This window comes from Salminus brasiliensis, chromosome 21 (genome assembly GCF_030463535.1).
Source record: "Salminus brasiliensis chromosome 21, fSalBra1.hap2, whole genome shotgun sequence".
NCBI classification, from domain to species: Eukaryota; Metazoa; Chordata; class Actinopteri; order Characiformes; family Bryconidae; genus Salminus; species Salminus brasiliensis.
In genome coordinates this window covers 30,331,423-30,345,312 of record NC_132898.1, presented here as the reverse complement: position 1 = coordinate 30,345,312, position 13,890 = coordinate 30,331,423, and the positions used below count along the sequence as shown (strand labels likewise).

Genomic DNA, 13,890 nt, shown 5'->3' with positions numbered 1-13,890 from the left:
TTATACTATGGAAAATGGACTGGCTGTGTACTGATTCTGGACGGTTAAGCATGACATGTGGGGAGTATAAATGTCCATATTATCTTTAAATAACACACCAGTACAACATATAGACGTTAAACAGTGCTGCAGCTATACCTGTGACCACCAGGTGGCACTATCTCTACGCACAAGCTTCACAAAAACAAGAGGTCTACACAAATGCTGTCAAAATTGTTTATTTTCTTATCATATTGAACAAAAACCTGCAAAACCAAATAATAATCATTTGAAATATGACCAGAATGTGCAAACTATATATATAGAACATTTCATACATTAAAAAACCCAACCCAAGGATCTGTGAGCGTGCACTTTGTCATAGTTGATGGATGTAAACATAACCTCTAGCTTACATGCTATTGCTTATTACAAGTCCCAACTTTTTCCCACCTTATTCATGGCAAAATGGGAGCAAACATCCTTCCCAGGGTATCCTAAGCTCCATAAAAGTCACAATCATGTTCATTTGCTAATTAATGGGCTGCATCCCTTTCAATGTACAATATTCAAATACATGTTACAAGTAAATGTTTATCCAGAACTGATCATCCCAATAGTACCTTCACTCCAGTGAATACAGTTCCACTGCTCCACAGCCCAAAGCTGGGGGCCTTATACCCCTCTAGCCAAACCTTAGCACTGTGTGACCTTAGGCTCATACGCGACTGCTTCCGAGGGGCCTGTTCTACTGGAGATTATATAAGCTGTGTGTCCTTAGACACCTAAACACCTCAAAGTAGCTACGTGAACCCTCATTATGGCTTTTTCCTCTTCTTTAGGCCTATTTAGATCATTGTCTTCTTTAGGCTGCTTTAGGCCTGCTGGAGAGGTAACCGTGATGCATGGGAGTGCTTCTGCCTCTCACATTTTCGGGCTGGTCTGGAGCCATGTCCGGAAACTCCCAAATGATGTCACTGAACGTGTCGCTGTCTAAAACAGGACGCAGAGTTAGAAGATAAGTTCGTTAGAGATTCATTTTTGCCCTGATGAAATCCAGAAGAGGCTGGGTGACACATGGTTGCATACATCTTTAGTTAGTTAAAAAACAAAACAGTTAGACCATGTACTTCTTTTGAGATCAGAGACAGCTGTGACAGCAGATTTGCATGCAACTGTGTAATAATTACAAAAGTAATTGGTTTTTAGATCCCATGATTGTTGCGAAAAGCTTTAGCTTCATAGAAAGCTGCTGAGTTTTAGGAGGCAAAATTAGGCTAGGTCAGGAGCAGGTCCATGAACACCTGGATATGTAAAATACCTGGATCTGTTAAAAATACTACACAAAACAACACATTTTTGACTTTCTGACATAATCATAGGTTTAATCTGCACTATTTATGCTTTACTGTACATCTGAACTCCTGGACACTACTGACACTTTACTGTAAAACCAATATTTGCACATATTTATTCAGTTTTCTCATCTGTCTGCTTCATTCCTTATTCTTTATAAATGCACTGCCTTTCATCTCCGGTTGGTTTTAAGTGCATATTTTTGTTATTTATTCTATTTCTTGTTATTATTGTAATTATTTTATTGTATTAATGTGCTGTATTGTGCACTTGCTACTAGCTGGTAAATTGTCTTCGGGATCAGTAAAGTATCTGTCTATCTAATGTGGACCTGGCAGTTGTTCTTTACATTGTGTCACAATTTCATGATGAATGGACCAATAGAAATGCTCCAAAATTACTTAAATGACTCGATAGTCCGAGGAAGATGAAAAGCTTTTTTACATTGACTTCACTGTAAACTGTGCAGAGCAAGGGTGCACGGTTCGCTCTGTAATCACTTGCAGGAGTCGTTGTTCCCCTCTATCTATGGCACCACTATTATGCTGTTGGCATGAACTCAGTCCATTCTCACTATACCTTCACTACGGCGGCTCTAGAACATGCCATGAAGTTAGCATTTTCTAAAATGCCACTACCCTTCGCTCAGGAACCCTATTCTCATGCCCTTTTGGAGATCAGTCAAATAACGTCCTATACCTATGACTATTGTTTAGTGCTCTGCTACAACTGACTGGTGTGCTTGCTTATTTATACGTGCAGCAAACCCTGTCACATAGCATCTGTGACGTCCTGGAGGTGGTCATAATATTCTGATACCCCGCCCTTAAACAAAATGAGCTGCTTAATTGAGCCGATCGCTGATTTAAAACATCTGACTGATGGATGGATATTGAAAGGAATTGGATGGAAGTTTTTTTAAAAAGGTGTCGACCGCAGCCATAGAAAGTGATTCAGCTTCAGAAGCAGCAGCAGCATCGGCCGGTGAACAGCAGAAAGGTGTTGTTTTGGGTAAGTCTGGACATTAGGGCTAACGCTGTATTCAAGCGGTGTCAGTTTTATTAGAAAAATTAACATGAACATCCTCTGAAGTCTGACGCTGAAGTCGGACACATCGAAATCATCAATGCAACACGAACAGGCCGGGTTGTGTCATAAGCGCTAGCTCCAGCTAGGCCGGACAGTTTCACAATGCTAAAATATCATCATATGTGCAGTTTGTACATTAATTTTAAATGACATCATTTTCAACAACTTCTACAATCAACGTATGTTATTTTGCATAAAACCTTTTTTTATATTTAACTGCATAAATGGGTTTAACTTAGGAGAAGCTCATCACCCGACATGCACTTGAAATGTCTGGCTCTGCTCCTGGTTGGTGAGTATTTTAATTTGAACAGAATTTTAGAAACTAATGAAAAATGCATCTGTCTTATGTTGGGCTTTCGCTCACTATGAGTTATGTTAGTAATCACACAACCTATTGATTATTTTTGTAATTTCACCACATCATCAAATTATGCATATATATACTTATATCCTTCTATTTTTTGCACCCTTAACCACACCGCCACCAAGAAAGCAATCCATCCCCAGTAATAAGAGCATGTAACATCACTCACTCTGTCCTTTTGCTTTACTCTCCGAGGGCTCAGAGGACAACTGGGGTCTATAAAGAAAACACAACTGATTTCAGACAAGAATCCACTGAACATTAAGCTACTGAACATACTGGGAGCAAACCAACGCTCAGAGAACGCACTACACCCCAGAACCAGGAGAGCAGAGAGAATCCCCTACACCAGCCACTGTAGTGCCTCAGTAGAAAGAAAGACAAAGCACAGAACAGGTTGAGGAGTTCAAGAGCATCATAGTTTTATTCTTTGAGCTTTTTTTCAGTGTTTTAAAAGACAAGTTCCTTTTAAGGTTTCAGTCATGGAAATAGTACAAGGACGTCTCCAAATATCGAACAGTATGAAAACGGACTGTACAGACTGTTGCAAAGAGAACAGCGAAAGGATCCACAGTTGAACTTCAACAGCGGTTCAGAAGCATTTTACAGTTCCACGTTAAACACACACCCAAAGACACGACACTGGCCAGTCCTTAACCGAATGGGCCTCATATGGTCAGAAAAAAGGACCATTTTCACACCTATAGTTGGTTTGCTCTGGTCCGAATCAGTTAATGAGATTGTAAACTGGGGCATTTTCCCCTTGGTTTGGTTTGGTTTTCTGCACGTATTGGTCAGATCTGTCTGGGGTGGAGCAAGAAAGCAAATACAGGAAGATTTCTGTGCAGTTAAACATGAAGCCACGTCAGAAATGGCATTTTTGCATAGCTGTAGCGATTATCTGGGAAATACTACTGGGTTAAACTACTGTTTAAACTACTGTTTTTACTGTTTTTGCAGAGCAGTTGGGTCAGATCAAGGTCAGATCATGTTCTCACCACTAAGGAACCGATCCAGAGTTCAATTTGGGACGGGACAGAGACCACCTCTTCTCAAGGGTCTCTATGCGGTTGTTCAATTATTGTGTTTACACTTCCCCAAATGAATTACACCAAGGATGAAAACGAACCAGAGTCTGATTTAATGGGTGTGAAAACGCCCTTAAATAAGCTTATTGTCGCTGTCATATCAAAATCTTGTCCTTTATTATGATTTTGATTTGATACCTTTTGAGAATGCCAGTTATCTGTGCTACATTAACATGCATGAAAGAGATACAAGGTTTCATTACGACAGCGACAATGCTTTGCTCTTATTTGATACAACTATCTTTTCTTTAACATACACTATATGGACAAAAGTATTGGGACACTGATTTATTCAGAATTAATCCTGCTTTTGTTGGAGTACCTTGTCTCTACTGTCCTGAAAAGGCTCTGTACTAGATTCTGGAGCATTGTTGTATCTGCTCTAGAGAGTCCTATTCTATTGGACAAGCTAGACAAGGTGTGTGTGTGCGCGTGTGTATGTCAGGAATGGGTGTAACTTAAAAAAAGCCAGCTGAATGCATCATTAGAAGGGGTGTCCACAAACATTTGAACACATAGTGTACTCAACTCTGCTCCGTTAGTGTGCATTTAATTAGCTATCATGACATAATGCCTACCACTCTCAACCGCTCAACCACGTCCCCATCCAAGAGGTGAAACTTGGTTAACCGATTTCATGCTGACATATGGAAACATATCAATCAGCTGAGCTGCAAAGTGGGAGTGTCCGGCATTAAGATGTCGTCAAAAAGTCATGCATTTCCAAAAAATCGACAAGGTCGGCCAGCCAGCATAAGGGATCATGCTTGGAAGCAGGTTTGGCTCCAGCTTGCAATCTGAACAGCACGCATGCAGAAACGGGCCGCTGCTCTACACACTGACTCGACTGTTCAAAGCAACTGATCTTAACGGAAGCTCCATTATAACTTGGAAAAATAAATCACGTTACGAGAGATTTGGGGACCTGGGGGATACATGTACAAATATATATAAAACATACAGATATTATATAGCTTCTATAAATAATTTAGTCAAACTGACATCTTTCTTAAACTTTAAAGGGCTTGAAAACACCCGTAATTCAACTGCACGAGGAATTTGATTCAGGAATGGGGATTGCTAGGGGCAAACTGGCCAATCAACCGGGTTTAATGAATGAGATAATTAATGCAAGGCCAAAGAGAGTCCAGTAAGTAAAGCTGAAATAGCTATGAATCTAATGAATAGAGAAAAAATGTAAAATATACGTATATGGATACAGATTTTCTTCCGTATTCCAGTTAACATTGCACTAGTCCTCCGGGCGGAACATCATAAATAAAAAAATCCAAAAACACACACACGCATACACGATGAAAAACACACTCAAGGCAGAGTAACGCAATGAACAAAATGTATCTAAAAAAACAAACAAATAAAATACTGTCGGTAGGAAAAGTGCACACAGTCGTATTTGTACATGATGACTAAATAATACTACACAATGTCGTTCCGGCTGGATGCGTCTGCTTACGTACGTACCGAACTACCTGTGACTCACTCCTATGAGATTTAGCAGTCCCTACATGATTACACTACTGCCCTAATTTCAGCTTGGCTAGCATCATTCCACATCCATTCTAAGCCATTCAGCGGGGCCTTGCACATCGCGACAGCCGTGCTGAACTCCCTGTTGCTACTACAGCGATAACAGCTACAACAGTTTCATGAAGTTTTCTAAATGCTGTGCGGATACTGATGATGATTTTAGTTATGAGGACCAAAACTGTCCCAAAGATGTGAATGAGTCATCTGGGACAGTACTATCTGGACATATCAGGAATGTGACCGAAGTTAGACCAATATTATTGTTCCCACACTTAGACAGAGGCTGACCCCTACTGGAAGTGGCCCCTATCTCAGCCCTAACCCTGCTCAGGAGCTCCCCACTTAGCACTCGTCTATAGTAAGGCAGATAAACTCCTGAATGCACTTCTTGTACTGCTGTTCAGTGGGGCTGCTGCCGGGGTATTGACCTGGCTGGCCGAGGGGTCCGTCCGCTTCGCGCATCTCCTCGTTCATCCGAGCCAACCGCAACCTAAACCAACAAAAGAGAGGATAAGAAATGGGTTAAGAATGCATTGCCAGATGGAAATCTAATTTATGGCAATTTTATGTTAGAATATAAGAAAATATATTATATAATATATCCACATTGAAACATATATGACATATTTGCCAACTTATTCAAAATGGGCCACAGAAAATTGTTGCTGTTACACAAAAACCTTCAAAAAAAACCCTCCAAAACGACCAGATGACTTTATTCCAAGTCATTTTGGACTACCAGATTTATGTTATGTCAAAAGTTTTTTCTGGACAATGACGGTCTGTGTTATACATACAGTATTTACATACACGTACTATCATTTATATTTACTTATTTACTATGAATCAAATATACATATGATCCATATATTAAGCATATGTGTCTAAGAAATTATTCTTATATGTGTACAATAAACATGTACATGCATTAACATATTTGCAATATTTATGGCCATATATCAGATTTCTGATTTAACATTTAACACCAAATGTCACCAATTTAACATAGGAGTCAATAAAGATAAGGCTAATTCTGGTACTCACAATGTAACAATGTCTGCATTCGCTGCCTGCACGGCGACGCTCAGAGGGTCCTGTCCGTCCTCATCCACCTCTGTCTGAGATGCCCCTCGCTTCAGGAACAGACACACTTGCCTGTGGACAGAGCAGGAAAGGAAAGAGTTGTTATTGCAACTCTATGGCCTAACCCATTAGACCTTGTGTGGTGTGTAAGCCCACACCTCAGTTCATCACTCTCGAAGTTGCATTACTATTATAATTGACATCAGTTTAACAGACCCAAATAATCAGCTACCAAATACTTGTTTCTATATTAGAATTAATATCTGACTAACATAAATACATTTCATAGCTAAAAAACGCACTAGCATGGAGCTCCCATACAGTGTAAAAAAACACCAAAGTTATGTGTTGTGAACTACAGACTTGGCTAATTAGTGATAAGAGAAACATTACCACATTAATAACAATCAATGGATTTTGTCTGTTATTCCATCATAACGAGTATGCAAATTTTAATTCACAGGCAAGAAAAGTGTTCTTAAAGACTGCAAACTAATACGCTAGGCGAGGATCAATAAAAGCTTACCCAGTGTGGCCCAGACACGTGGCATGGTGGAGAGGGCCTCGTCCCCTTGCATCTCTCTGATTGACATCGGCTCCATTCTGCAGCAAAAACTCGCAGGCTATCAAAGAACCCTAGGAATGAGAGTAGGAGAGAGAGACAGACAGAGAGAGAGAAACAAAGAGATAGATATAAGAAAGCAAACCAGCACTGTATGACACATTGGGACACTCTGCAGCATTTAGCAGTCGTAGGTTCTCCCAATACCTTGAAATTATACAGTTTCAGTTACAAATTGTTCCTGTTAAAGTGTCAAAAGCTATGCTAGGCTTTGCTAGGCTAGTTAAGGCTATGTGATGTGGGTGTAGTCCAACGCAGTGCTGTGAACCAGCCAATAAAAGCAGAGCTTATGATTGTTTCCACAAGCCCTTCATTACAGGCGAGGTGAAATAACAGGGTGGTAAATAGGCTTGTAAAATGTTTCTTAGCATTTTTAACCCCAATCAAAATCACATACTGAGTATTTCTACCTTAAAGAACGACTTCAAATACATGCATTAAATGGTACCTTAAAAACAAATTAATAAAGTCCAACTTATTGATACTGTAAATGTAATATATCTATCTATAATTAGTATAATATATATATATATATATATATAAATATATATATATATATATATATATATATATATATATATATATATAATTACTACATAATTAATCATATGATTATGTCTTGCAACTCGAATACTCAGCAAAATAACAATAATTAATTGTTAAGTCTGGCTGTGAAACCTGAACATTTAAATCTTACAGTAAAAAGGATCACTTATGATTTCACTTACTGCAGAATCTAAAGCTCTGATAGTGTTTTAAGTAAGGCTGCTTATTTAGTCAGTTCACTTCAGGTAGGTAGCTAGATAGCTATTCAGCTGACATTAAAATAACAGCTGTTTGAACAGCTGTTTGTCTCAGACTTCTATGCTAGGTTAGTCTTTCTACGCTGTAACTTGGTTGCAGGTTGGGAATTTCACATTGAATTTCTCCTTGTAAAGACAGTTTCAGCTCAAACTGCATTATAAAGTGACAGTGTTACGGAGTAGACTGACTCACCCCTGTCACAGCCTGTATTAAGGGGCTCTTTCTCTCGTCCTCATTGCTGACCAAGTTGACGTCTGCTCCGTGTGCTAGTGCTTCAGCCATGACGGGCAGGTTGCGGGCCCGCGAGGCCTTGTAGAGCAGCGCTCCGGGATGTAGCTCCCTCAAATCTTCTGGATCTGACGCCTCCTGCTCGATCTCCACCTCCCCACTGGACTCCTCTGAATCCTCACACTCTGCAGGGTAGCATAAAAAGAGAGAGAGAGAGAGAGGGAATGCTTGAGATCCTTTCCTTCACTATTTAAGGCTGGAATAAATAAAAAATGTCAGTGTAAAAAAAAACTCACCCTCCTCTGTGACGCTGTCCACCACTGAGCCGAACACCAGGATGTCCGTGCTGCCGTCCGTACTGCCGCCTAGACCACTGTCACTGCTGAGACCTGTGGGGCCAATCATTGCCAAGCCACGGACACGTTACTCACACCACAGCCGTTTCAAACTCACAGCAAACAGTTTATGGACAATCACACGTATCAAAGTGACATGGCTGTTTACTAGCTTTTAGCTAAAGTTAGCAATAGCAGCCTGGTGAGCAAAGTAGTGTCATGACTTACTGCGAGGCCCAGAGCCTGTGTCGAAGTAGGAGAAGAGCGAGTCTAGTTCATCAGGACAGAATAACGACTCTCTGCGGAACTTGGCTGCTGCAGCGGCTGAGAATGAGGAGAGAAGAAGAAGTGAGTGCCATCAAATCCAAAACATCAGTACATCCATCTTTCTTTCTTTATGCTGGCTTGTACTGGTTTAAGAGATGAGCAGCAAGTTAACGGTGGGGTGCTAAACTAGAATTAGCGTTAATATACTCAATTAACTTCCATTTAAATCATGCCTCCCTTAAGTCGGACATATAGTACGTGTTTTTAGCCAAATCTTACCCCTCAGTAATATGTTTAGGACTTTTATGACTGAAAATTCACTCATCCTGTAGTATGAATTAATGATTTAGCCAACATGAGAAAGCCAGGATGTGAAGATGCACTGGCCCATGGAGCTAGAGGAGCAGAATTTATGGTTTCTTCAATAGACCGTTATCACACAGTGTTAAACTGCTTCCAGTTGTGTTGTAATCAATAGCTGAGGCTACCGCCCTTTCCTAAATACACCCATAATTCAATCTAACACACACACCAGAGTTTCCACTCCGTCAAGTTTTAAAATGGTTAACTCCCAGCAGGAAATCTCCGGCCATCATGTGTCATTTTTAACCAGGCAACCAATAAAATGAGAAATATTGAAATATCTCTGATTCCTGTGTGTGCATAACGTGTGTGAGATATTCTGAGTACAGATTTGCAGCAAAAACCCATAGTATTCTATGCCTAATCATTTAGACTGCGCACCTTTATGACTAAAACTCAAGACATTCTGTATATGATTAAGTATAAGATCCATCCACCATTTAAGGTAAGTATAGATTTGTCTGACCATCTTACAGCCATGCAATACCTGCAGAGAGATTGCCTGGCGATACGCTCCCACCATCGTGCCTGTATTTCCGCCGGGTTTTGGGTGCACAGACGGAGCTGTTGTTTCTTCTGCACTTCTTCACGCGCCAGTGATGTGACTTCCTGCCCCCCTCCATCAGAGCCTCAGCGCCACACATTTTCTTCAGAAACTTCCTCTCCACGTATTTAGCTTTGATCCAGGCCTCCTTCTCTTGCCTGGAAAACAAACATAAATCAGAAATCCTCTCATTTCTATTAAAGTGTTTCCCGCAGTGACAGCTGTTCAGTGTTTGATCTAATGAGGAGATAACAACAGCCAGACTGACCTTGAGCTGTTGGGGCCAGGTTTCTTCAGCCCTCTTTCTTCACAGCCACCTTCATAGATGTGATTAATTACTGTGTTGCCGAGTTCACACATTAACTAGATCGAGGCAGAGGAAGAAGAGGAGACTGGTGAGAAGACTGTTTAGTTGGCACAGCTGTATCGTTAAAGAATGGGTTCACGCAATTCAAATCTTACCTTTATTAGTTCTGGTTCCCAAGAGTCCAGAGTTAGAGAGCGCACCTTTGAGCAATGAACACCCAAACTCCTACAGAGAAGAACATGAGTGTAAAAGCACCATAAATCCAATGTAGCTTGGTAATGTTATAGCATCACATTAAGATCTGCTCCCAGTTGAGCATGCATGTCCACGTTGGTCAAAGTAGTCATAGGAGTCCTCAGTGTACTACTATGTTTTCTATCACTGCATAGAAGTGTCATGCTGCCCTTATTGGTGGATGCACTGTAACAGTTTCTGAGTGCAAGGGTTCACATATTCAGAGTAGAGTTAAGGTCGCTAAGCATTCGCAATTGATTTACACTATATGTCCAAATATTTGTGGACACCCTTTTTAATGAATGCACTCAGCTACTTTAAGCTGCACCCATTGCAACACACACAGCTTATCTAGTCCCTGTAGAGAAGCACTGCCAATAGAATAGGACTCTCTGGAGCTGCTAAACATGAACCTATTGGCACCATGCTGCCTAATGTCAGGCGTGAGCTAGATGGGTATAAAGGCCCCCAGCATTGAGCTGTGGAGCAGTGGAACTGTGTTCTCTTATTGTTAATGGTTAATGGTGCACCACCCAGTACTTTTGGGATGAGTTGGGGTGGTGATCATCCAACATCCTGACCTCACTGATGCAATCCAAATATCAATGCAATGCTCCACGGACAGTAGAGACAGTTTTAGCCTGCTGCTTCATTTTTGCTCTCATGTTGTCTATATTTATATATATATATATATAAAGTAGTCTGAGAACTAGCTAGTGAGGCTGCTAATGGCTGCTGGGCGGAGGGGGGCAGAAAATCGCTAATGCACCCACTTAAACTCAGGAAGGGCTGAGAAAGCACCTGATTAGATGGAACAGGTGTGACTGGAAGAGCAGACACTGACATATGCAGGTTGTTTGAGGGCACAGAGCTGTTCACTCTAGCATTAGACAACACTTCTAGTAGCTGTTTTCTTAACGTGAACGAGATCTACACTGTGATGCATTTAACACAGCCAAAGATCCTGCGACAACACAGAACAAAGGACCATTTTATTAATGCCAACCAGTGCTGTCATATAGGGGTGGATATCTTCTTATCTCTATTCCTATCTTAAACATTTCAGGGACAAAGGCTCCTTCTCTTTCTCTGCATTTTTGTTGTGTCTGTAACTATAAACATTAAACCTAACGCTGAACGCCTCTCTGTGTCTTAAGTCTGCTGTCTTGTCTCCTGCCATCAGCGGCTGGCTGGCTGTGTGAAGGTGGGAGCGATTTAATCTGATTAGCCGACTGGCGCCACTAATCTACAGATGGGCTGATGAGGCACTTGAGAAGAGGTGCCAGAGCCAGACTGCATGACGTATTATGCGTGTATGTGCATACTGTACGTGTGGATATGTGTGTGTGTGTGTATGTCAGATGCTAGGAAACGGCTTTCCTGCTGTACAGCCACGCTGTTGTTTGGGAAGAGCAAGTCACATGTGACGTCAACAGGCATGGTTAGACTTATGCAGGCTGTCATTCAACTGTCATAGCAGTCATACTGTGAGCCAGAGGCATGAGTCAACTCTGGATGTGACCCAATAGTAAATCTGCCCTTTCATTTCAGTTAGAGCTTAATATGAGCAGTCAATGTGATATACTGTAAAGACTATATACTGGATACTGTATACTGTAAACTGAAAATGTAATTTATGTTATTGAACTAGTGATTATCTAACACTTTCAGGTCCATTTTTCAACCATTGTAAGGTAGATTTGCTTGTCTTGCTGCATGAGGGACCATATCAGAAAGATGTTTCATGAAGAATTCTCTGATAAAGTGCAGAATTTCGTTCCTTCAATAATAGCAAGGCGTCTTAAATCATTCACACTACCACCACCATGCTTAACAGGTGGCAGCTTCTGGATCAGGTCGCATGTGCAAAAAAGGTGCATTTGTCCATAAAACCCATTGTCCAGAACTCATTTAAGTGTTTTTGGCGAACCTAAGACCAGCATTTACATTTTTATTAGATAGCAATGGTTTCCACTGTGCTATGCTACCACTGATCCCATTCTTCCTGAATCTTTCTTGAAGAGATTGTGGGCAGGCATTCACTCCTGGGAACACTAACAACTAAATACTACACATTGTGTGGGGGCAAACAGGGGGCGAACACTTTTTTATGACACTGTAAATGTAATTCATTGCTAAATGTTGAATAAATTGCAGTCAGTGTTTCACCTATGGATGCCGGAGCATTCAATGCACAGCAGAATGCCGAAGTTGATGCTGGCCCAGCGTGGGTCGGACTGCCCGCAGTCACAGCACAGCTCGTTGCCGGGTAGAGACTGAGCCCTCTGCAGCAGCGTCTCCCCCCTAACGCTCCTCTCCCGTGGCTCACTGGCAGAGTCTATACTGCTGGTGGAGGGAGATGCTGTCCTGTCCAAACGCTGAAAGGAGAGGCAGGCAGGAAGTTACCACTGTATACCACTTCAGTCTATTAGATGAATTCAATGAAGTCTCTGTACTTAAACTATGCAGAGTCAGATTTCACAATACCAATACCAACAAGTGGAATCTTGCACTCTAGGGCTTTAGTGAGTGGCATGTATGTAGCAGGACTGACCTCTATGTAGTAGTTATCTGTGATCTCTCTGTACGCTGAGGCAATGCTGGCCTGCACAGCCTGAATCCAGGCCTGACGCAGTTTCTCTGACTCCGCCTGCAACATGCAGCTTCTGGATAAGAAGGATAAGAACAGGGGTCATAAATATGCCTTTGATGTCATATTAAAACTACAATTTTTATTACTGGCCCTTTACAATCAGATGCCTTTACACTGTGTGAGAATTTCAACATATTATACTGTTACAGAAATCTACATAAAAAAAGTTTTTTTCTCTTATGCACTTACAACTTGAGATATGTGGCTCCTTTAAACAGCAGTTTAAATAATAAATAAATAGTAATTGGATATAATTGCTTTCAATTGCACACCCAGCCTGCACAATCCCCAAACATTCACTGCCAAAAAACAGGCCACTCTGGAGCAGCTACACATGACCATAGTTTTACCATGTCCAATGCCAATAGTTGGCTAGAGGGGTATAAAGCCCCTAAGCCCTGGGCTGTGGAGTAGTGTTTCTGTGTTCTCTGGAGTGATGTAGATTATACCATAGAGTTGGAGTAGTATTTGTAATCCATAACTAATCATCCATTACCGGTACCTGACCTCACTAATGCTCTGGAGGTTGAATGCAATCAAATTCTCAATGCAATGTTCACAAATTCCCTACAGATATGCGTAATTTACCTGTAAACCTTTTAACAAATAGTATATTATTGCCAGTGTTCTCTAACTAGTCTCCAAATTACATGTTTTTTTTCAACTGTAGCTGTGTCCTATTCACTATCCCCTACATGTGAAAATCTGATCACTATATAAGGCACTGTTTTAAGGAACAAAATTTGGCAAGGTTGTGAACGATTTCAGACAGAGTGTGTTGGATAAATAGACTGAACGTCCGTCTTCTTCAGAGAACGTCCATCTTCCTTGCTCGATTATTACAGTGCACTAAAATTAATTGCCACTACATTTTTGGACACCACTACAAAATGGCAGAACCCTAAATTAGTGCACTTTATAGAAAACAGGACACAGTTTTGGACACAGCTTGTGTGAAAACAAAGATTAGAAGATGTTTTTTTTTTTTATATATATTTTTAATATATATATTGTTTAAAATGT

At 40.9% G+C, this 13,890-nt stretch overlaps 1 protein-coding gene across 6 annotated transcripts in view; it reads right to left on the bottom strand.

Moving 5' to 3' along the window:
• acap3b (ArfGAP with coiled-coil, ankyrin repeat and PH domains 3b) overlaps positions 1-13,890 on the bottom strand; it is a 93,099-nt gene that overhangs the window by 4,986 nt on the left and 74,223 nt on the right. Inside the window, exons 14-26 of one of the 6 annotated variants that reach the window (XM_072666471.1) lie at positions 12,769-12,880; positions 12,384-12,592; positions 10,136-10,205; positions 9,942-10,036; positions 9,617-9,831; positions 8,728-8,823; positions 8,461-8,562; positions 8,129-8,349; positions 7,037-7,146; positions 6,472-6,582; positions 5,856-5,917; positions 2,961-3,007; positions 226-972 (exon numbers count right to left, since the gene is read on the bottom strand). In XM_072666471.1, coding sequence (XP_072522572.1) covers positions 904-972; positions 2,961-3,007; positions 5,856-5,917; positions 6,472-6,582; positions 7,037-7,146; positions 8,129-8,349; positions 8,461-8,562; positions 8,728-8,823; positions 9,617-9,831; positions 9,942-10,036; positions 10,136-10,205; positions 12,384-12,592; positions 12,769-12,880 — 1,519 coding nt within the window. In that variant the 3' untranslated portion in view covers positions 226-903. Of the gene's footprint in view, positions 1-225; positions 973-2,960; positions 3,008-3,188; positions 5,918-6,471; positions 6,583-7,036; positions 7,147-8,128; positions 8,350-8,460; positions 8,563-8,727; positions 8,824-9,616; positions 9,832-9,941; positions 10,037-10,135; positions 10,206-12,383; positions 12,593-12,768; positions 12,881-13,890 lie in introns of those variants that run through there. The other 5 variants (XM_072666469.1, XM_072666470.1, XM_072666474.1 and 2 more) reach the window with 5 other exon arrangements.